We start from the raw sequence: 25,680 nt of genomic DNA, 5'->3' as shown, positions 1-25,680 counted from the left end.
GTCCTAAGACATGGCAAAGTCCACTTATCACTTGTAGAAAACATCCTAAGACATGGCAAAGTCCGCTTATCACTTGTAGAAAACATCCTAAGACATGGCAAAGTCCACTTATCACTTGTAGAATACGTCCTGAGACATGGCAAAGTCCGCTTATCACTTGTAGAAAACGTCTTGAGACATGGCAAAGTCCGCCCATCAAGGTAAGAAAATGTCTTGGACAATGCCTAAGTCCACCCATCTCTTGTGAAAAATGTATTGAACCAAAGCAAAGTCTGCCCAAGCCTTGTGTAAAATGTCTTGGCAACACATGATCTCCACCTAGGAAAGGTTGGAAAGTTTTTTGGCAACACAACCCCACCTAGGAAAGGTTGGAAAGTTTCTTGGCCACACATGAAGTCCACCCAAGGATGGCATAAACTTCCTCAACCACATGCAAAGTCTGCCCAAGGAATGGATAAAGAAAGTGGTTAAGTGTTAGCATTTTTTAAGGGAAAAGTCAAAATTTTGGCTAAGTATAAAGAGATGAGAAAAATTCTAAAAAGATAAAGTTCACCTTGGAAAATGTGAAAGTTCCATTTACTACTACCAGTTCTACCCTATCAAGTGGCATTTTTTCCTTATCCTAGTGTGAAGTCCATCCAAAGAATGGTAAAAATTCCTTATCAACGCATGAAGTCCGCCTTGGGACATTAGAAAGTTCCTTATCCACACATGAAGTCCGCCCTAGGTGGATAAATGAGAAGTTTGGCTAAGGGTGAAAGCAAATGTGGAAAGCAAAGAGAAATTCGCCCAAGTTGAGAAGGAAAAATTTGGAAAACAAAGGTTGAAATCAAAAGGGAATTCGCCTAGGTAAAGAAAGGAAAGTGAAAATGGTAAAAAAATCAAAGGCAAAGGATAAAATTCACCCAACTATTGAAAGGAAAATGGAAAGATGATTGAAACAAAAGTGAAAAGCATGAGGAAATTCGCCTAAGAGAAAGAGTTTGAGAATTTTGACAAAGTAAATCAAAAAGAAATTCGTGTAAGTCTTGGAAGGGAAAGAATTTGAGAAAATTTGGCTAAGTGTTGAAAAAGTTCAAAATTGCAAATTCCCAAGACATCTTTTGGGAGAATTGCAAAGCCAATTTTCATGCTTGAGGTCAAAGTTAGAATGATTTAATAAAGAATTTTCCAAACTTACAAAACAGCTTTCACTTCAAATCATCTTGCTTTTTTATGCTTTTTAGGGGCAAATGCTTCAATTTCTAAATAAAATTAACCTTTGGAAATTTCTTCAAACTTTGCACTCCAATATGGGAACAAACATCTAACCCCCTCATTGTTTTTTTTAACTTAGAAAGTTTTCATGATTTTCAGGATATAGATGTCAGCTCAGGAAGGGATTTCCAGAAAGGTACAAATGAAGTTTGCCAGCAAGGGAGCACAGCCAAAATCTAAAATCACTTCAAATTGGAAGAGGGTTGGAGACACCAACCTTGGTCATGTTGACTTCAAAGACAATCAAGGAATGAGCAACTGAAAAATTATGTCCAACACTTGATCAATCATATTGCTCAAGGAAATGCAGCGATTTCCCCGCCTTTGGCTCTTCCACAAGAAACAATTGAAGACTTTGAAGAGAAGAATGTGACAACCAAAGAAACTAAGGAATGGATGGCAAACATCAATAATGAAGTTGTCACGTTCGTAGAGGAATTGATATTGGCACATGGGCAAACTTCTTCATTATTATCTAGTGTTCAAGACATGGCAGAAATGTGGGAGGATCTTCAAAATATTCAAGATAAAGTAATCCCATGCTTTAAGTTGTTGAAAGGAATTCCCAAGCAAGAATTAATAGATGGACAAGTAATTGCAATTGGGGATATCTATGATTTCAACATGTGGTATTGGGCATTGATAGCAAGAAATGAAGTTTTAGAGGAGGTAAAGGTTGATGGTGTCAAAATTGAAGAGCTGATCAAAGAAATTCAAAATAAGATTTTCCTTATGGTCGCTGATGTACTTGGAAAGGAAGCAATTCGAGAAAATGAAATGAACATGGAAAATCTAAAGGTCAAACTGAAGAGAATTTCTTCACTTTCACAAGATCGATCCTAAAGCAAAATTTGACTAAGGCATTCACCTTCTTTACCATCAAGGATGCCTTTCAGAAACAGAAACTAGATTGGGAAAATGCTTTTGCCACCTACGCTAATGATTTGGACGTGATTGAATTCAAGATAAACATGCTGCCTCATGTCACAACGGAAGAGGTTAATCCACTTGTGTCCAAGTTCATCGAATATGCTGCCACATAAAAGGGATAAAGATGAATTCTTCTAGAAGAAAGCTCCCTGTGACATGTGTCTATCTTTTATTTGTTCTTGTTGGATTACTATTGTAAACCCTAGCTAGGGTATCTATGTTTTAATCTCAGCCATTGATTTATGTTTGATCTGGGCCTTTCATTCATTATTGAAACTCTATATAAACTCCTCTTCTCTCATTTGTATGGGAGAGATTGGTGAAATTGTTGCTTAAGACTATTAAGATAATAAAGTTCATTTGCATTACTTTGAATCTCTATGTTATCTTGCAGTTGCATGGTTTCAAATTTTCTTCAACATAGAATAGAATTTGCTTTATAAAAGTTATTAAATGAATGCAAGATTTGATAGTATTAATTGGTGAAATCATTGCTCATAATTTTGATGAACAGATGATTTTTGTTCATTGTGCAAAGTTAGCCTGAGCATATTTTGTGGATGTTTAACTTCTACCTTTGGATAAGTATTGTTCATTCTAATGGTACTTTTCATGGTATGAAAATTTTAGGCACAACCCTTGAAGATTGCACCCACTTTGTTTAGTTGTTTAAGTTGGCGAACCAAAGCATGGTTTTATTTCACCCAATCACTACCGTCTCTTAAATTCCTAGGAATAGTATAAAATTCCTTAATCCTTTTCCTTTTTTCCGTTTTTTTTGAAATCCAAAAATGAAAATCCCATTCCCAAGTCCCCCCTTGGATTACCAGCAGACATCACCAAACGAGCTATATCCAACATTAAAGTGGCTAGTTCGCAGTAAAAACATTGGAATCGCCATATGATCTTCTTTGCAATCTTAGCATACGCAGTGATTATTAGAATAATACTTTATTATTTATTTAATGCTCAATTATGTAATATTATGTAAATATTTCTAATAAGATCTTTATGATCTTATTCGTAGTTTCTTTTTAGAAACTTGCTTTTATGTACATTTTGTAAATCTTTTTGTTGAGCATATTTGCTCATTGTTAATACAACAATCATTTTTTTACCAATTACGATCCCGTAATATGGTATCAGAGCACTGTTTAAAAAAAATTGTTTTCTAAAATTTCTTTTCAAGAAATTTTCTCGATTTTGAAAAATGATTTTCGAACCCAGTTTTTCGCGGATTTTTTAATAAGCTCGTGTAACAGAAGGGCTGTTCACATCATTTTGGCATGTTCGTGCTGCGACCTTCGTGTTCTTTCCCACTGGTTCTGCATTTTCTTCAGCTCGCGACCATTTTCGTGACCATTTTTATGTTCATGCGACGTGGGTTTTGGGTTTTACCCCTAGCACGACACCTATTTCCGAGATCTTCAGCAACCTCCTGACCCGTCATTTCTGCATTTCGCGACGTGACGTGATTTCGTGGATTTTCCTCTGCAAAAATCGCGATTTTCATTTTTGTGTGGCAGAAATTTTCTGACGGGATTAGGCAATGAGATTTTGTGGTCTCTCCTATGCAAACCCGCGATTTTCATTTTTCGTGTGCCCTCTTTTTCTGCGTTTTGAGTTTTTGGTTCTGCCTTTGTGCAGCCTGCACGAATTTTTTCTGTAGATTCAGACCTACGGCTAGGATTTTGACAAAAACCCTCTGTTTTTTGCTGCCTTCGGAAATCTGACACTAGATTCCTTCTGGGTTTTTCGAGATCTGAACAAAGTTGCTGTCTGTTTTTGCTGGGTGAATCGTTTTCCATGCCTCGATTTTTGAGCCATTGAATTTGCATTTTCATTTTAGATTCCTTGTGGGTTTTTCGAGAGCTATTCTGGGTCTTCGCTAGATTTTTCTGGGTCAGCCAGAAAATTTGTCTCGAAATCCATGCCATTTGTACTTCGTTTTTTGAAGTTTGTACCTGATTCTGCCTTTATTTCAGATTCACGCTTTTCAAATTCTTGCATTTTCTATGCATTGGGAAACGTGCAAGATGGTGTCATTGACCAACTTGATGTTGGAAGGCAGTCAGCAATTCAACGGCAAAAATTATAACACCTGGAAGCAACGCATGTTGACAATCTTTGAATATCGCAATAGGGAAGTTGTCATGCTTCTCAAGCTGTCTGTCACAAATGACCAGCTACCTCAAATTCCTTCTGGCCAATCATGAAAAATAAACTGAATGAATGATTCAATAATCGGATTATGTATATATAGAGATTACAAGACGACGTTCTAAATTAAGAACAAGTCGTTTAAAGTGAACTACTAAAAAGCTAAACACTAAATAAAGCTTAAAAGCTAATTAACTAAAAAGAAAAAGCTAAATGCTAAATAAAGCTTAAAGCTAATTAACTAAAAAGCTAAATGCTAAATAAAGCTTAAAAGCTAATTAACTAAAAAGCTAAATGACCATTAAACAAGGAACTAAATATAGGTGACTAAAATATAATTAAAAATTCTAATACCCTCCCTTAATGGTCATTCTATCTACTAACTACCCTACAGAAGACACTGCAGGTCTTTTGATCACAAATGAAAAGAACACTCTGCTGCAGTGGAGACCCTCCCTGGATCTGAAAAGTGTTAATGACCAAGAATACCAAAATCCATCCAACCTAACGTTGGGTAACCAAACTGAAAACTGAAACTGACTGCAAGATACCACGGTTGCAGATGTTCGCCCTGGCAGGTGCGACCCAAACTAACTGCAACAAAGCACGATTTTGAGGAAAAAACCGTCAAACCCTGAAATAGGAACCCTCGAAAAGAGAATTTACGATTTTGAGGAGAAAATTGAAAAACCAAGAAAAATTTGGTTACAAATCATCGTTTTTGTGGAAAAAAACGGTATAACCCAGATAACTAAAATCTTACGCAAATATCGCGGATTACAGATGAGATAGGAAGAATGGAACCCTCCTAAATTTTCTTGTTTCCTGCGGAGGTGATTGATCATTCTAATTTCTACTTCCCTAAATGCATTGAATATATTAAATTTTGATTTGTTGAAACTTGATTGATACATGACAATTTGATAATTATTTTGGTCTATTTTCAGGATCCACCATGTTCTGGAAGTCTATTGATGCTTCCTCACATGTGAAAAATGCCACATACTTATGTGAGGCTATTGAGAAAGTCATACAAGAGGTGGGGGAAGAAAATGTGGTGCAGGTGGTGACAGATAATGCAGCAAGTTATGTTGCTATAGGCATAGTTGAAAAACTCGGACTCGGCGATGACTCGGCAAGCCCAAAAATTTTTAAAAACTCGAGACTCACAAAAACTCAAGAAAAAACTCGGCAATAACTCGGTATCTTTATCGAACATTTGAAAATACAATCATATAATCATATTACATTTTAACTAGTTATTCAGTCATATAATCATATTACATTTTTATTCGCGCTCAAAAACTAGATGAAAACCTTGGCGCATCCTGTCTCATGGCCAAAAAATAGAAGTTGTGAATCAAATTAGTAATTCCTGATGAGTTTCTCTTGAGAAATAGGATTTAACCCACGAGATTTCGCGGGTATTTCCTCAAAAACGCTGCATGTTTTTATAGAAACTCGGAGACGAGTTTAATGGCGAGTGACTCAGCTAGGGTTTTGACCCGCGAGTACTTGCGAGTTTTTGAAAAACCCGCAGAGTTTTTCATCTATGGCTGCAGGTAAACTTTGAACTTTTCAAGTCTTGATGGAGAGGCATCTATGATTATTTAAAATTTTCTTAACACATCAAAATTTCTAATTAATTTAAAATTGCTGCAGGTAAACTTTTGATGGAGAGGCACCCGAAAAAATTTTGGTCTCCATGTGCAGCCCATTGCCTTGACCTCATGTTGGAGGATATTGGTAGGCTTGAATGGGTGAAATCAATAGTTGAAAGGGCCAAAAATATCAGCAAGTTTATCTACAATCATGCATTGGTCCTTAGCATTATGAGGCAATACACAGGGCAAAAGGAGTTGGTTCGTCCTAGTATCACGAGGTTTGCCTCAAACTTTCTCACACTGAAATCCTTGATGAAATCAAAGGCGGCTTTGAGGCGTATGTTTGTTGGTGTGGAGTGGACTTCCTCATCCTATGCTACGACCACTGCAGGGATAGATGTGGTAAAATGCATTTTTGATGAGCCAGGTTTTCGGACGCCTTGTGGAGAAATCATGCAGGTAAATTTATTACAATTTAACATTTAGTATCTACTATTTAGTAATTTACTTTTAATTTATTAACAATTTAACTTTATAATTTTGTTTTTTTTTTAATTTAATTTGTGACTTAATTGTTTTTGTTTAACATTATGTGTAGGTCACTGAGCCCCTCGTAGTTCTCCTACGAGTTGTTGATGGAGAGAAGCCCTCTATGGGCTATATATATGAGGGTACGGATAGGGCCAAGGAGGCCATTAGATCCATATATGCAGGAGATGAGGATAAGTATGGCCCCATTTGGGAGATTATTGATAGGAGATGGCAGAACCAGCTTCACAGGCCCATCCATGCAGCAACCTATTACCTCAATCCGGCATTTTGATTCCGTTATGACTTCAAGGCAGATGAGGAGGTTCTTAGTGGCCTGTATACAGTGGTACAGAAGTTGTGTACTAATGGCACAACCTCAAGTACAATGCTCCAACTGGATAAATATAATAATCAAGAAGGGGCAATCTTCACAAGCAGCATGTGCATAGAGGCTCGGACACAATTGCAGCCAAGTAGAAATATGTGTAAACTTAAGATTATTAAGTTTATGGCTTATGCATTTTAATTTTTTATTTTATAATCTAGCCTTAAAGTTGGAAATGAGATTGATTTTTTTTCTTTTCGTTATTTCAGATAGATGGTGGCAAATGTTTGGGCCCTCAACCCGAAACCTTCAAAAAATTGTCATCCGTATTTTGAGTCAGCCATGTAGTGCTTCTGTATGTGAGCGCAATTGGTCCATGTTCGAGCACATCCACTCAAAGAGGCGTAATAGATTGTCTATGCAGAGGTTGAATGATCTTGTTTTTGTTCATTACAACCTTCGTCTTAGGACTAGACAGATTTTGGACACTGACTCCTCTCCGATCACTCTAGCAGAGATCGATCCAGAGTCCGAGTGGATCACTGAGTCTACCAATCCTGTCTTCACTGAGGAGGACCATGAATGAGTTGACCAGGCAGACATAGAGGCTGAGCTTGAGGCTGTGGCTATGGCAGAGGAGGAGGATAGAGCACGATCCGGCACAGGTACAACTGATGTTGATCATTGTGGCACCTCACAGGCGAAAACTATGGCTACTCAATCATCCAAGACCTACCTTAGACGCCTTTGTAGGAGGCAGATAGACTACTTTGAGGCTGAGGCTGAGGATGAGCTAGAGCCTGAGCCATAGACTTGTTTTTGTTTACAGTTACATATATGTTTAGGAACATTTGATGTCATGGATTTTATATACATTTGACAACATTTATAACTCTATATATCTATGTTTTCTATTTCCTTCAGCTACAATTTACATTTCTACACATGTGATGGATGTATGTTTATGTATGTGATCAAATTAGCTTCTATTTGATGATGTTATAGTGTCTTTAAGCTTTATTCAATAATGGGTGTATGAAACAAGTTTTAAATCATTAAAAATCTCTAAATTTCAAGTGTTTTTTTTTTTATTTTGCCGAGTCGTTGCCGAGTCATAGCTGAGTCACGAGTCAAGTCGGCCTTGCCGAGTCCGAGTCTGGGAACTTTGGTAAAAACTAACATTCCAATCGCATTTACCCAAGTATTGTGTATGTCAACCCAAAGAATTTCTTGTAGAACTTGGATTACATGGAGAATAGAGTCACTAGGAAACTAGAGGCAAGGAACTATGCACATCTCTTGGTGCTATATATAAATGTAATGTGATCTTACCCTTATTTGCTTCAACACGCTATTTCAAGCTTTTGTTGCCATTAGAGTTCCCATATCCCACATCACCTAGTTACTAGGAAGGGGAACAAAAAAAATTTAAGATCACAAAGATGTGAATGGTTACAACTATTGTGCAGATTGCAAATGCATTTATGATCTAATTATTTTGAATTAAAGGTTTAGATTACAACCACGCTAAAAATGTTGGGATAAGGTGTCTCAACCTTGCAATCCTAAATTTCATGTCTTGCTATTTTGTATGTATTACAAATCTTGTGTACCTTTTGTCTCCACTTGGAAAGTTGGTGTCCCATTTGAATTTTGTCTTCTAGTGGATTTTGTCCTCAAATAAGGAAGTAGGCATTCCACTTGCTTTTTGTCTTATTTGAACATGCATTGACCAGCCTTATGATAGTGTTGGACTCTTGTCATGAAACATCTAATTCATGGAAGAATAAGGACAAATTGGATGCCCAAGTTTGAGCAGTCAAATATTCTGTGTTATGACACTAAGACAACATAGAAGGAATGTGGTATTAATAGCTGGGAGCATCTTAGCTGAAGGGAGGCATTGGGTTTTGAGTCCAACCAATTTGAGCACCATACCTCTCTTGGACTTGTAAATGGTTTCCAAAACCATCCCATTGTTCCCTCTTGTAAGTCTTTTACAAATTGGAGCTTGGTCTAGGATGTTGGACAAGTTCTTTTGCAAGTTGTAATAGTAAAGAAGTCAAGAAGGTATCTAGAGAAAGATGTTGTTTTGCAGGTAATAATAGTAACGAAGTGCTGCAGGAATTCAGAGATAAGTTGTATCCGTGTAACTCATTCAAAGGATCAATACAAGCTTTGGATCTCTTTGGTGTGGATTTTTCCCAAAGGGTTTCTCCGTGTATATCTTGTATTAAAGTTTGCATCTATTTTGTGATTAATTTCATCTCCGTTTATGATTTATCACAGTTTAAGTAATCAGATGCTTTAAGTTTCCAACATACTTTCACTTGTTAGTTAATTCCTATTTCTATAGAAACCTATGGATTATTCCGATGAGATTATCTAGTTTGTATCTGTAGGAGATTCAGTTTTTATTTGAAATTTCAAATGATGTGAAACTTGTAAAGAACTCCAAATATTTGTTGTAAGAATAACATGTGCAATGTTTGCAACATCATAATCAGTATTCAGTTAGACTGAGGAGGGTCACAATATAGTAGAAAAAAGAAACCTGATCACTGCATAAATCACATCAACTACCATTGTATGGTAAACTAAAGACCACATAAAGAAAAATATATAGATAAGTAAAAGTTGTAAAACAAACAAATATTTTCATAACAATTTCATCTCAATTGCACAAAATGCTAGTAGATGCAAGGTTAAATACCAATTCAAGAAGAAAATGAGAATCCTGGGAATACAGCTCTTGTGACAAGCAGTGCAGTGCACGGCCCAATCGAGCATGTTGTCTTTTGAGAAGGTTTGTCTCGTTACTCTGGAGCTTCAAATCTAGCCCAAATTCTTCACATCGAATAGACTCGATAATTCCTTTTGCATGGTCTTCTTGACTCAATGATCCTTCATTTTCAGGCATAGAGATAGCAAATTCATTTAGCTTGGTCTGTAAAACACCAGGATCATTCACATCTTCTAATTGCAATTTTTGGAATGATTTTTTCTTTCTCCCAATCACATTCAAGCAATGACTACCTTCCAACTGATTAGTTTCAGATTCACATTCTGTATCATGTTGTTCATTTATCTGCATATCATTTTTTCTCACTTGGCATTCTAGGGGGTCTTGCACAGCATGTGATAAATCGATAGAGAAATCTTGATAATCATTGATCCACTCAACAATGCCAATAGAAAGCCCAATTTCATGGAGCATAAGACGTTCATCAGAGACAACACATTCATGCAAAATTATTTGAGATGGAGCTGCTGATAGTGTACCCAATCCTGACAAGAATATCTGACCAGCAAAAGTCCGGAACTCTGGAGGTAGATGACCAAGGAAATCTAATATAAATCTGGCCGCGACCCTCATAACTTGAGCAGTTTTTTCAATGTTTTGTGATTTCTCAGAAAATTTTGTTTGTGTCACTGTTGTAGAAATATGAGAATTTTGTAAAAGTTCAGTCTGACCAGAATCACAGCCAAAGTTTCTATCTCCAATCAGAGATTTTCTGCAATTAATGCAATAACCCATTTTTCCCATATCTAGAATACCTGCATGTTCAAATTGATCTACAAAATTTTTCACCAAAACATCTATTCCCCAAGCAGCATGTGATTTCATCAGTGCGATAGGAGCATGTTGCATACCTCCAAAAAGAGCCACAATAGAAACAAATTGTATTGCAGTTTCCTTTGCACAGCCCTTCATTACAGCTGCCAAGAATTCATCCATTGTTGCTGAACCATCAATTCGAAGCAATTTTCCATTCCTTGTTACAAGACAAATCAAATTATCACTGCTTGCTTCTTTCTCCAACCAGCTCAATATTGGCCCAAGTGTAGGAGCAAATACATGATCCCAGTGGGACCACTCCCCAAGATCTGATAGCATAGGAGCTTTAAGCAAGCATTTAATAGCATCATCACTACTCATGTGACCTAGTGCCCCAGCTATTGGCAAAAACTCTGAAGCCTCTCCACTACCATGTGAGTTAAATCTTGACTTTTCTATTAAGCTGCTTCGTGCTAGCAGCGCAGCCGAATAACCTGTATTTCTCTTTTGAGAATGACTTCGGAATTTTGTGATACAATTCATCAGTCCTTCAACAGAAGCACTGTCTGACATCTCAAAGTTAATAAATGGAAACTGCTTATGCAATAAAACACTAAATTCTTCTTTAGTCAATATCGCATCACCACCAAGGTCCCATACAGCTTGAGACAAAAATCCTAAGAGTTGCTTAGTTGCAACATAAGCAATCAGCGGTGAGTCTCTGCATTCATGGGCTGTCAATATTTTCCTTATTTTCTGAGGGAACTCACAAAGGTGAGTTTCAAGGAAACTAAGGAAATCTCCAAACCCTAAGCATGCAAAGTCCTGCACAGAAAATTGACTCACCAGCCACCTTTCACAGTGCCAAATTTTTCTCAACATAATGAACTGTTCCTCTGTCGCTAATTCTCCACCTCGTGCATTCTCAATAGGATTGACTTCAAAAAACTTTATAACTTGCTGAACAACTTCATGAGAACTTAATCCTGTCAAATAAAAATTAGGAGCACAAAAAGCAAGTTAGAATTTACTGCAAGAATTACATAGAGCTCCAAATATCACCTGTGCTATTAAAAAGTGAATATTATATACTCTATAATAAATAAAACGTTATATATATTACCCAAGACACAAGTACAATTAACGCAAACATTAGGTTCAAGCACGCACCTAAGATATACAGTGGACCAAGTCTTATATATGCAATATACTGCAAATTGTATAAAAAATTTAATGCTCTTGATTTCATTAGTAAAACATCATACAGTAATGCATTACAACTAAAAGTACAATAGAATCAACAAATGTTATATTTCCACAATCTTCAAGCATCACAACATTGCCAACATAGAGAGTCACTAGAAAGTATGACCATGTAGCAAAAACCCAAATCATTTGAATATCATACAAGATGCATCCACAGTACTCTACAAGATACTAAGCAATGTTAATTTTTGTAACAGTGAAAAAAGACATATTTAGAGTGACTGTTTACTTCTGTACATTAGAAAAATTACCATTTTTAACACCCAAAAAGTGGCTTTTGTCTTCAACATTTTGAACTTTTTCTTCTCTAGAATAAGCATCTCCAGTCACTATGCCTTCCTGTTTGTTTAACTCTAGGAAGGTGTCCCACAGCCCCATTTTCATTGAAATTACCTGCGAAAAAAATAAGAAAAACTGAAAGCATGAAACAAATAAATGAAGACAATTACACAGAGAAAGACTCATTTATAAAAGATCAAACTTGCAGGATATCACTAACATTCAAATATCGTCATAAGTTCCATCTCTAGTTTACTTAGATTCACTGGCTCCAATTTAAAAAGTTAAAAAATATTTTTTCTACCAACTGCAAACAACTATTTGGCCTTTGTCATGGATATATGCATGGAGTTCAAATCAATTTTGAGACCAATGAAATTTCATTAACACTCAAATAGTGGCTAGCTAAAACATGCAATTCAAATACAAAACTAATTCCATATTGCACATTTCCTCAATTAACAAACAAACAAGAAGAATTGAGAAATTTCAAATCATAAGACACTCTTATCTCTGATCCAGTGCTTGCCCTCCTACACATTTAGCAACTCTGGTAAAAATCAATCCAGTACTTGATTTCCTTAGTAGCCCTTTTGTTCAATTCATCAGCATATTGGACAGCGAATGCCCAACTTGAGAACTAAGAGGATGTGTCTTGACATGATTAATGTAGCTCTTCAAAAACCCAGAGTAATCAACCACCACACCCCTTTCCTTGATAACACATTACAAGATGGATTGTTATACAAGCTCGATTAGCATAGCATCCCAGCAGGCACTGCTCAACAACTTGTACTCAAGCAGGCACACTACTACTCTAGTGTATATTTTGGAGGTCATATCACTACATCATCTTTAACATTATTTGCAAAAAAAGACTTTGTGGGCTTAAGCCTATGCATTACAAAGCAATAACTATCATCCAAGTCATTGATCCCAATGCCTTTCATTTAGACCACCCAGGTCAACTGGGCATCAATGATGCAGTTATTACATCCAGCATTATTTTCAAGCATTTGCACAAGGAGGTGAAAGGCCAGAATTTGTAACTTTCAGCATTCTTTGACTGAAGATAGTTTGGCTCAATATTGAGAATTGAAATATTTAGCAGCCACAAACTATACCATCATCTTCAGACAAGTCAATCAAGCATAACCTAACAATTCTCTCCAATACATGTCCCTGGACAAAAGCAGTAAGTAGTTCATATTTCTGGGTATTTTAATCAAGTTCCTTGTCTCAAATAAGTTATAGTTCTTATAGGCAATTGAAGTTTATGAAGGGAATTTCACCATACGGTATAATCATGTTTAAGTGAGGATGAAAAGAGGGCTTATACTAATCAGATAGGCATCTAGCTAAAAGAAATGGCACTCACCCAGTTAAACGTAGGACTATTTCCATTATGTTATCCTGATTTCAATATAACCAATTAGTAATTATATTTCTATAATGTTCCCTCACCTTTTTGACCATGTATTGAGGTCTAATCTGGATAGATTTCAGCAGTGGTCTAAGTGTTATGGAATTCTAAGGGGCATCTAATGGAATTGAAAGAGTTGTCCAAAGCAATTCTCAAAGATATTCGAAGGAATTCCAAGACCATATGCAGGACTTTGAAAGTTTCCTACAAGAAATCAAGAGCCACAAATGATCCCAAGAGTCATCTGAGTTGCAAACAATTCTTCCCTGCATTAAATTGAGTTGGAAATAGAGATATTTGAATAGGCCATTCAAATATCTACTTTTTCTCAGATCCAAATGTTATACCAAATTCGAAAAAGACAGAATATTTAACTAGAACATGCCAAATATCATCTAGTTTGCTATCTTCCATGGCATTTCAAAGACGGGGACAACATTAGATGGTAGTCTAAGAGGACATTTTTAGCAATGGCAAGAAAGACAATGTGTGTGTCAATGGGACTGTGATCTAGTGGTCAAAGCATTGGGTTTCCATTGTGGAGACCCAAGTTCGAATCCCCAAAGGAACATCTAAGGCAGATTTCTAAGTGGTGAAACTCCTGGTCCTTCATCGTGACTCCTAATATATACATCTAAGTTGATATCTAGATACAAACTCGAAGGATGCTGTTGCTGCTCCATCGTGGCTGCTTGATTGTGATCATTGCCTCTTAGTGTGTGGTGCATTGCCTAGTTGTGTTTGTCACCTCTCAAGTGTGATTGGCATATTGTAATGTCCCCTTCTCGGACCTAGCCAGTTGATGCTTCCCATTAGTCTATTCTTGTGTTCCCACACATTATTTAATGGTGGTTAAGGGACTCGTGTTTTCTTTGAGAGCTTGATTTTCAATTTCTTGGCTTTCGACAGTTGTGTGGGTGTTCAATTGCTGTTCTAGTTGGTGTCAATGCTCTTTGTAGCATTTTTTTCTTTCTTAGTTGTTTTCCATAGTTCTTGGAGAACACCGCATTTACAGTATGTGCTTGTTTTGGCATTTAGCAGTATTCTTCAGCATCAATTATGTTTCAGCATGATTTGTTTCAGTTTTTGGTGCATTGGCAAGGCTTTCCACAAAGTGGTTGGACTTATTTTAATATGTGCATTAAAGTTATAAAGTAGAATTTTAGTATTCAGTACAATGTTCAATATCATCAGTGAAATTATGTTCCCCAAGTTGGATGCCTAAGAAAAGGGGACTTGGGGTTTAAGTTGTTTTCAAATTGTGTGTGGAGGCTTTTTTGAGGGAAATGATTTATTTTGAAATTTAAAATTCCCCTTTTTTCCCTCCAAGTCCATATAAAGGGATTTTGGCTCTCATTCTATTCATTCAGAGTTGCACACATACAAAGATGTCACTGGATTGAACATTGAGTTCTTCCAACAGTTGATTAAGGATGCAAACCCTCATCAATCTACACTAGTTTCGATGGTGAAAGATCCATCCTAGTTGGTTTGGTGTTTTCACACAGGAGACACATTGATTTATGTTAATTTTGTAATGTCGGTCGTACTGTTTCATGCTTCCGATATATATATATATATATTTGATTACATATACTAATATGTTAGCGTTAACTAATGATAAATAAAACCAAAGTTAAATTATCACGTTTGACCAACGGTTACACCGTTCATGGTATCGGGTGGTAAAGCGATTCTCAAACAAGTCGCACTTCTTCAGATCGGGTAAGTAAACGGTGACTAGTTTATATACTGTGGTGAGAGGTGCGTAGGGAAGAGAAGTGTCTTCCCACGTGGGAAGACATATCTCTTCACTACGTAACCCCTCATCCACTTATATAGCATGCTTACATTGAGGAGGATGTACACACCGAAATTGATAAGTGTGGTGCATCTTTAAAACATGCTATAGCAAATAAAATACAACTTTCAGATCATATCTCCATCTCTTCTATTTTGATCACAGAATTTTGAAAGAACTTAACATGGTATCAGAGCGAAGTTAAGGAAGATTATATTAAAATTCTGTAACAATCTCATAAACTTTCACCAGGCTCTTACTAAGATCACATTCCCATAATCCTAATGGCAACCGAAGTTAGGTTTGAAGATAGATTAGATGGAGCATCAAATTTTGTATCTTGGAAATTCAGGATCATGCTTGTTTTGAAAGAAAATAAAATTGACTCCCATGTCAAAAGTGAAATTCCTGATCCCTCTAATAATACAGAGAAAATTCAATGGAGAAAGGACAGTGAGAAGGCCCTTAAGATAATTGTGGATTCAGTAAGAGACCACATTGTACCAGTTATTTCTAAATATGAGACGGCCTTTCAGATGTTCAAAGCACTAGCTGACATTTATGAAATCAACAACACTAGCAAGGCTCTCACCCTAAAGAATCAACTACACCATATAAAGATGAATAAAGGAGAAACAGTTACATCCTATTTCTTGAGGATCACTGAGTTTAGGGATCAACTATCCACTATTGAACATCTAGTAGACAACAAAGAACTTGCTATGATGGCCGTAAATGGACTTCCTACCTCATGGGAATCGTTCATTCAAGGAATCAGTGCTCGTTCTAAATTTCCTAAGTTTGATAGATTGAAAACCGATTGCATTCAAGAGGAATCTCGACTTGTCACAAGAGGAATAAAACAAAACAATGGTAATGAAGACATTCAAGTTCTAAACTCTAATTCCCACAAGAAAGGAAAGAAGAAGAACTTTAAGAGAAAGAGGGACAACAGCTCAAATGGGAAGAGGTCTTCAAAGAAGAAGAGAGACATTTCTGAAGTACAATGTTTCAAATATGACCAATATGGGCATTATGCAATGAAGTGTCCAGACAGGATCAAACAACAAGCTTCAATGGCAGAAATTAAGAAAGGGAGTAATTCCGAGAAGCTAGTCTTCTACTCAGCCCTCTCTAGTCAAGTCACCTCCAGTTTCAACACATGGGTGATTGACAGCGGAGCATCTCGACACATCACTGGATTTCGTGAGCACCTAGATACACTTGTGGAAAGTTCAAATGAAGAAGTGACAATTGGTGATGACTCAAATTATCCAGTTATGGGAATAGGAACCTGCAATATCAACCTAAAGTCAGGCATATCCCTACAGCTGATTGGAGTTCTATTTGTACCTGGTATAAAGACAAACCTTGTCTCAATTTTTGCACTTGAAGATAAGGGTTACAGATTAACCTTTATGGAAGGAAAGGTACTTGCTTGGCCAAAGAACTCCACCATCAAGAAAGCCCACACCATTGGAGTAAGACAAGGGAGCCTCTACAGACTTTGCACCACTCCACCTCTAGCCTTGATTCATGAGACTCCAGATTCGAATGAACTTTGGCACAGGAGATTAGGGCTCCTTCATTTCCATGCCCTACCTAAGATAGAGAAGATGGTGATCGGCTTACCCAAGCTAAGTCAAAAATCTGAAGGAGCCTGCAAAGGGTGTAACTTGGGAAAGAATACTAAAGGGTCTTTTAATTCTAGCAACGATAAATCCAAAAATGTATTAGAATTAGTTCATTCTGATTTATGTGGACCCATGTCTGTACCCTCATTAGGGGGATTTTTATATTATGTAATATTTGTAGATGATTATTCTAGGAAGACTTGGATATATTTTCTGAGGTACAAAGAGTCTGAAGAAATCCTTTCTAAATTTAAGGAATTCAAAGCTCTTGCAGAAAATATGACAAGTAAGAAAATCATAACCTTAAGAACAGACAATGGGGGGGAATACACTTCTAATATGTTTAAAGATTATTGTATAAATGTTGGGATTAAGAGGGAGTTACCTGTAGCTTATAACCCACAACAAAATGGGGTAGCTGAAAGAAAGAATAGGACTATAGTAGAAGCTGTTAGGGCTATGTTGTTAGACCAAAATATAGAAACCTCATTTTGGGCTGAAGCATCTAGGACAACTGTGTACATTCAAAATAGATGTCCTCATTCTCTTCTTGACAATAAAACCCCTAAAGAAGCCTTTACTGGCAACAAACCTGACATAAGTCATTTCCGGATCTTTGGGTGTCCAGTCTATATTCATGTCCCCAAAGAAAAGAGGTCAAAGTTAGAACCTTCTGGAAAGAAAGGAGTATTTGTTGGGTACAGTGAAACCTCTAAAGCCTACAGAATATACATACCTGGTCAAAGACAAATTGAACTAAGCAGAGATGTCATCTTTGAGGAAGACATAGCATTCAGGAGGTCCAAAAGCTCTAATGAATTAGAACACCAAGATCCTCCTACAAGCTTGGATGAGGATTTCACCCCTGAGATTCAGAGGGAGATCCCTGAAGATGTTGAGCATGAAGTTCAAGGCTTACCTTTAGAAGAAAATTGTCCCGAAACTAGGAAGAGACCACTTTGGGCTAAAAAGATGCTTCAAGATGCTGAAAATTATGCTGCTCCAAAGGGGACCTTCAAAGAAAGTAAGAGACCTAACCTATTTTCCAGTTATACTGCCTTGATGAGTGAGATCATTGATGCAGAACCTTCCTGTGTTGGAGATGCGCTCAAGCATCAAGTTTGGAAAGATGCTATGTCAGAAGAGTATCAGTCAATTCTGAAAAATAATGTCTGGGATATTGTGCCTAGGCCTAAAGGCAAATCTGTGGTATCTTCTAAATGGCTCTTCAAAATCAAACATGCAGCAGATGGCAGCATTGAGAAGCACAAAGCAAGGTTTGTTGCTAGAGGTTTCTCACAGAAAGAAGGTATTGACTATGAAGAGACATTTGCTCTTGTTGCTAGATACACTTCTGTCCGAGCAGTTTTGGCTATTGCAGCATCTAAAAGATGGAAAGTCCATCAAATGGATGTCAAGACTGCTTTTCTGAATGGTAAGATTGAAGAAGAAGTTTATTTGGAGCAACCTGAAGGTTTTGTGATTCATAAGGCTGAATCACATGTCTGCAGATTAAAGAAAGCTCTTTATGGACTAAAACAGGCCCCCAAAGCATGGTATGAAAGAATTGATCACTATCTCTTGGAATTAGGATTTTTCAAGAATGAAGCAGATCCAAATCTCTACTACAAGGTAATCAATGGTGAATTATTAATTCTTATTCTTTATGTTGATGATCTACTAATCACAGGAGATGATAATTGTATTTCTCGATGTAAGAAAGAATTAGCCTCTGAGTTTGATATGAAAGATTTAGGAATTCTTCACTACTTCCTTGGATTGGAAATTTGGCAGCAGGCAGATAGTATAATCCTTAATCAAGGAAAATACACCATTGATATACTCAAGAGATGTAGAACGTTGGATTGTAGATCCATGACCACACCTATGGAGACAAATTTGCACAAGCTAAAGGAAACAATTGCAGAATCAGAGTTTGCAGATCCTACACCCTACAGACAGATTATTGGATCTCTGATGTATTTGGTAAACACAAGACCTGATATATGTTATGTTGTAAATGCACTAAGTAAGTTCATGTGTGAACCCAGGGAAATACATCTTGTTGCTACAAAGCATATTCTAAGATATCTTTGAGGAACTATTGGTTTTGGTTTGAAATATAAACATGTAGAACTTGACCTACATGGATTCACTGATTCTGATTGGGTTGGAAGCATAGTTGACAGGAAAAGCACATCAGGATGTTGCTTCAGTTTAGGATCAGGAATGATCTCATGGATATGTAAAAAAAAATCTTCAGTTGCTCAAAGTTCTACAGAAGTTGAATAAATTGCAGCTTCCATGGGAGCAAGAGATGTTGTATGGCTCCGGAAATTGCTTGTAGGACTGTTTGGTCAGCCCTTAAATCCTACTGTCATCTACTGTGACAATCAGAGTTGCATCAAACTTTCAATGAATCCAGTATTTCATGACAGGCTAAACACATTGAGATTCCTTATCACTATGTTTGAGATATGGTGGAAAGGAATGTGGTCCGACTGAATTATATTAGTACAGGTGATCAAATTGCAGACATTCTTACCAAGCCCTCTCTCCAGGATCAAGATTGAACACTTTAGAGATAAACTTGGTATGGTTGAAAATGTTATTTAATTTTGAGATAGAGACTCAGTTATTCTGATATACTAATATATTTAAAGATGTTTAGTGTGTAAACTCTTTTATTTGTCATGTGTGTGACTCCATGACTGCATGGGCCTTCTGTGAACATTATTGAAGGGTGACGACTTTTCAATAATGAACACTTGTTTCAAATTAATATTGTAAGGTGACGATTTTACAATTATCAATTTAACTATCTTGATGGATATCATGTGACTTGATATCTGTGGACATGTCATTATAGTATATATATCTCTGAGACATTATGGTAGATATATGTTGGTTAATATCATTAAATAAACCATAATTATGATAGATATCTTCATGGTGAATATTATGAACATAATATTCATGGACATGCCATGAAATCATTATCAGTATGGTAGGCATCATGTGACTTGATGCCAGTGCACATACCTTCCTTGATAACTATGAGTTATGGTGAGTATCATGAGACTTGATATTCATTGTTAAACCATATCTCTGAATATCACTATGGTGTGATATCTCCTCTCTTCACAATGAATGGATGAATTGTGATGTTTTCTCTAACATGAAATGTGTCCTCCCTAGTTAAGAGGGAGTATTAATTTTGTAACATCGATCATACTATTTCATGGTTCCGATATATATATATATATATATATATATATATATATATATATATATATATATATATTTGATTACATATACTAATATGTTAACGTTAACTAATGATAAATAAAACCAAAGTTCACTTATCGCGTTTGACCAAAGGTTACACCGTTCATGGTATCGGGTGGTAAAGCGATTCTCAAACAAGTCGCACTCCTTCCGATCGGGTTAAGTAAACGGTGACTAGTTTATATACTGTGGTGAGAGGTACGTAGGGAAGAGATGTGTCTTCCCACGTGGGAAGACATATCTCTTCATTACGTAACCCCTCATCCACTTATATAGCATGCTTACATTGAGGAGGATGTACACACCAAAATTGATAAGTGTGGTGCATCTTTAAAACACGCTATAGCAGATAAAATACAACTTTCAGATCATATCTCCATCTCTTCTATTTTGATCACAGAATTTTGAAAGAACTTAACAATTTCTATAGAGTTTTAGATTTTGAGGTTTCACTAAAATGAAGATTTCCAAGGTAGATTAATTGTGAATTTCCAGCAAATGTTGGCATTTGATTTTTAGGCATTTTGGTGTGCCTTCAAAATAGTTTGCAGATGTTCCTTGACCTAGCTGTTCACCCTCATTTTAAACCCATCATTATGGACATCACAGTTAGAAGGGGTGTCAGATTTTTGTGGGTATTATTCCAAAGTCTCTCTTGCTGCTAGGCCACCAGATTACAAGTAATTTTGAGGGCCTTTCGGAAGGGGTAGAGTTTTCTATTGTGGTTGAACCTTTTTGCCAAGCCATACTATTGATTAGGAGGTTTGCACAAAACCAACACAAAATAAAATATACAAAGTATATCCTATTCTCTCTTGAAAAAGGAAATTATATCTTGCATATAATAACCCCAAGGCTTTGATAAGTCAGGTCTTGATAGTGCTCAAGGATAACTCAGTAAATGATGTGATATTGCTGGTAATCACAAAGGGACTTACACAAGTGCTCAGGAGCTTCTCTCTTGCAAAAAAGACTTCAGCAAATCCTCAGATCTAAAATCTCAAATACATCAGATTTCTCCATCAATGGTGGTGTCTTGTTAATCCTTAAAACTCATTTCCAAAAGAAACTCAACAGGACTAAGGTTTACAAAGCTAACTAATATTATTAAAATATTCAATATTATTGTATTAAACAATGGAGACGAAGTGATGTTTCTAAAAGAAACAAACGTGAACTGAAACCAGAAATAGAAACTACCTAAGCAAACTAGACAACTAGATGACCATTAAAGAAACAATACATTATTCTAACACCCTCCCTTAACGGTCATCGTGCTAACTACCAAGAGAGAAAACATAAAAGGTTGCCCGCTTCTTCTTAGAACGCTCTGTGACAAGAGCCTGCCACTGACCCTCCGAGAATCTAGAGAACTTTTGGATAACACAAATCGTCAACAAACTTTTGTAGATGAGCATCACGCCCCAAAACAAACTGCAAGAAGCCGTGATTTTTGAGGAAAAAATCGCCAAAACCAAAAACTAAAATTTACAAAGCATCATTTTTTTTTTCGGAAAAAACAATAAAAACCGTAAGACAAGAACACTTGTACCCATGATATTTTGAGGATAAAATCAGGCAAAACCCAACACGATTGTTGAGGCAAAAATCAAAAAACCCTTACAATAATTTTTTAGGAGAAAATTATAAGCCTTATAGAAGGTAAAAAATTATAAACCAAACAGAATAATTTGTTTTGGATAAAAAATATTAAAACCCTCCCATAATTTTAAGGGAAAAAATTATTAAAACCCATCAGAAATTTTTAAGGGAAAAAGTTTATTAAAACCCATCTAAACATCTCCAGGCAACCAAACAAAGAGGCAAGTTGCATGCCCTAGTCACATTGTTGCAAGGAAATGAAGACATCGAACAAGGCCTTACTCCATGAAGGCCTAGACCGCAAGTACAGAGGATCTGAAACCCTAGGCCGCAGGATGCAAAATACAAATGCAGGTTGCAGATCTAAAACACCACAGTTGCGAACAAAAACCAGAAATCCGTGGGCACGAAAAAACAAAAGAAAACCTCCACGATCTTCAAACACAGCACCCAATTGCCCACGAACATAGGTCCACGAACCCACAAATTTCAAAATATAGCTCCAAAAGAGCCCACGAAATTCTGCAATGATTTCAACAAAACCTCCAATGATTTATAAAAAATCGAAAAACAAATTTCTAGAAAAAATTCCAGATAAGAAGTTACAAATTTTTTTCTCAATTTGCCAGATTTTATGAAATCCCATTGACCTACTCTAATACCATGTTAAAATATTCAATGTTCAATGTTATTAAACAATAGAGCGAGAGCTCTATATGAAGAATTTTCAAGAGAATGTTTCTAGAAGAAACAATTGTAAACTAAAGCTGAAAATAGAAACTAACTAAAGACGACTAAAATGACTAAGATGACCATTAAAGAAACATTCCAATATTCTTCCACAAATTTTTATTAAAAAATTCTCCAAATCTTAAACAACCCCATTGATCTGTTTTGATACCATATTATTAAAATATTCGATATTATTGTATTAAAGTTTAAACAATGGAGACGAAGTCTCGTTAGATAGATTTACACAAACGATGTTTCTAAAAGAAACAATCGTGAAAACCAGAAACAGAAACTACCTAAGCAAACTAGACAACTAACTGACCATTAAAGAAACAATACATTATTCTAACAACTAATTCTAACTGTAATGAAAAGAAGTTATTGCTAACAAATGAAATCCATAAATCAGACTTCGCTTTGCCAGGTAAACACAACTCAGACAAAGTTGATGAAATCTTCAATTGATATTCTTTAGATTTTCAAACTATCAAACATTCATTAACATCATATGATAATGCATATTAATGAATTGAACTCAAATTCATAAAATGTTCAAACTAACCATGCACTAGAACTTACAATCAGCAAATCCCGAATGGTACGAACTCAGATTTCACCATTCATACAAATCTTCATACTAATCTAACTTGAAAAGAAATGATATTTAAGAAGTATGAAACTAAGCTACTCACAAACTCAACACAAAATTTCACCAAATCAATGAAGTTTTTGTATTAATTGTGCTAGTATGTCTGCAACAATTTCAAGTTCCTTATAAAGAATGAGGCACTAGCCTTTTATAGTTTTTACATTCGGAATCAATGGCCAAGATTAAATCCTTTCAAGGGCCCAGATTAAACCTCTAAAACCCTAAGACAGTTTACATTTAATACATTTCAACAACCAATTGGGAAAAGACAAAAAAGACATGCTTTCCCAAGATAATTGGACAAAATAGCAACTTTCTCGATAAATAACAACTTTTGGCATTACAATATTAATTTAACTTTGCCAAATTATTATTATTTCTTTTACAATGAAATGTTTTATTTCAAATTAGTCCATCTTTCCACTTGTCTCTTCCAGCTACTCTCTCTATTGTAACATATTCCATCAATTTTGCTAATAATGCCTCTAATTCTTGCTCAAGTGGCACTGCAATAGCATTAACTTTGTACTCCATAGCATCTATCTCTTCATCAAACTCCTTGAGCTAACTATTCTATTCTAGTCTGGCATCCTTGTAGTTATGTACCATCATATTGATTTCTTCTAGGTTATCCTCATAAAATGGAACATTGTCCACAAGCAAGAAATTCTTCCTCCAAACAGCTTTAAATGCCATAGCATTCATCTTATCATTGTCATTTCCTATCATCGCCTGCAAAAATGCAGAACAGCCATCCAAAAGATTCTTTATCGCTTTATCAAACCTAGAACAGTTCTCTTTAATGACGTTAATGGTATCTCTCTTGAAGCATATGGACTGATACCTACCTCTATCGACCTACAGGCTACAACTTATCTGATTCTACGATTTGCTCCTTTATTAAAATTTTGGTTGTCAGTTTCTATTAAAGCATACAAGTGAACAAAAATCTTGCCAAAAGTAGTGTCAAATTTGGCACATCTAGCCATTATGTCTTTGAGCCTCTTAAGAGAGGACTCGGCTGATTGATGCTCTTATAGAACATGATTTCCTCTCTCCAAAATATTATTAAGCCACTTCTCAGTCACCTTGGCAATTGACTTCATCTTTTCAAGTTTGTCCATTGACTGTTGATAGAGTACTACTGGGGGTACATACAAGCCTTCTGCTTGTCGGATTGATTTCAATCAGTGTTACAAGACCCAGACTCTGCGCCCAGACTCGACAAATTAGAAAACCGAAGAAATTCAAAGATTTTCACAAGTATACATTGATCACATAAGTATAAACACAAATTAATCATCATACTTTGAGAATCCACTGAAACTCTACTAGACTCGATCAAACTCAGGAATCTGTTGAGACTCTACCAAACTCGGCCAGACTCGAAGAGTCTAAGTCTGTAAAAAACCTTAACGGGTTCTGATTGTAGTGAGTGTTTATAACCAGATTATGCAGAGGTTGCTCGAGTTTAAACGATTGCTAATTAAATGCCTATGAATTCATTTGAATAGTCTGAAATGGAAAAATTAACCTTCATATTGCTGATGGAAAATACATTCAATATTCATCAACGCACTGGTTGACATTCAGTATATGTAATACATAAGAGTTTAGTGTTTTTGAGTGCACCTTTTGGTTCATATTGCTGACGGTGTCAATTCTGCCATCGAGTCCCTTTCTGAGACCTCACCGTGGATTCGCTGATTATCTACGAGTTCTTTCCGCTCCCGAACTTGGCTATCGCTTAGACTATCGTGGGTGTACGTCCCGATATCGGGTCACTGTGTGTATGTGCAAGTGTCGTCTCCTCAGTGAATGAATGACGCCTTCCAATTCTTCGAACCCCGTCCGCTTAACACTGCATTTGTTGGAACTCCCGCATCACACGACATACTCTGGAGTTTCACGCAGTTGGGCTTCCCATGGTGAGCGACCCGCAATGTATACGTCTTCCCATCCTTTGGTTCACAGGTTTCGTGGTTCTCAGGGTTTCCACGTGATTGGAGAGAGACTGCGTTTGTATTGTTAATGTCATCTCTTAACGTGGCCTACGTGAATTTGAAGTATCGTATTTGCCTCCTGCGCAGTAACTGCTCTTACCACGGTGTATAGAATACACACATCTCTGCACCCTAAATTAACCTTCGCTATGCTTCACCTCACTGTTCAATGCTACGTTCAGTAATCCGATTCCATTATGCCAGTACAACTGACGAAAGGAATTCAATTTCCAAAGGTTGATATCGTGTAGATAATCAACTTCTACATCCAGATCTGATAATTTAATAAGTTCTTCCCCCCTCCTCTCTTGGTGCTACCATCCGTTTATTCATCATCGATTGGTTAGGAATCCCGTAATAGTTAGGACTAGTTACGGAGGTAAATAAAACTAAAAGACATTCTTGTACATATTAATTATTTATATAAACGAATGGGAATTTATATAAGATAATTAATACATTTTTTACACTTTCCTTTTATTGTTTATTAGGGGACATGACAAAGTCTCAAGGCTCATGGACTCTACCAGGCTGCCTTGCCTCGGGAATCGACTGGAATCGGCGATTCTGGCAGATTCTTGTAACACTGGTTTCAATAGATGTTTGATGTACTCCATGTCTTTAATTGTTAAAATTA

The 25,680-nt window shown here is 36.4% G+C and overlaps 1 protein-coding gene across 2 annotated transcripts in view; it reads right to left on the bottom strand.

Annotated features, from left to right (window-relative positions):
• Positions 1–25,680, bottom strand: part of LOC131056778 (protein NO VEIN) — an 83,524-nt gene that overhangs the window by 21,400 nt on the left and 36,444 nt on the right. For both annotated transcript variants that reach the window (XM_057991040.2, XM_057991041.2), the window contains 2 exons: positions 11,884–12,025; positions 9,521–11,352 (listed from right to left, as the gene is read on the bottom strand). In XM_057991040.2, the coding sequence (XP_057847023.2) occupies positions 9,521–11,352; positions 11,884–12,025 (1,974 nt within the window). The remainder of the gene's footprint in view (positions 1–9,520; positions 11,353–11,883; positions 12,026–25,680) is intronic.

Source organism: Cryptomeria japonica, chromosome 1 (genome assembly GCF_030272615.1).
Source record: "Cryptomeria japonica chromosome 1, Sugi_1.0, whole genome shotgun sequence".
Taxonomy (NCBI): domain Eukaryota; kingdom Viridiplantae; phylum Streptophyta; class Pinopsida; order Cupressales; family Cupressaceae; genus Cryptomeria; species Cryptomeria japonica.
This window is presented reverse-complemented; position numbering and strand designations above follow the sequence as displayed.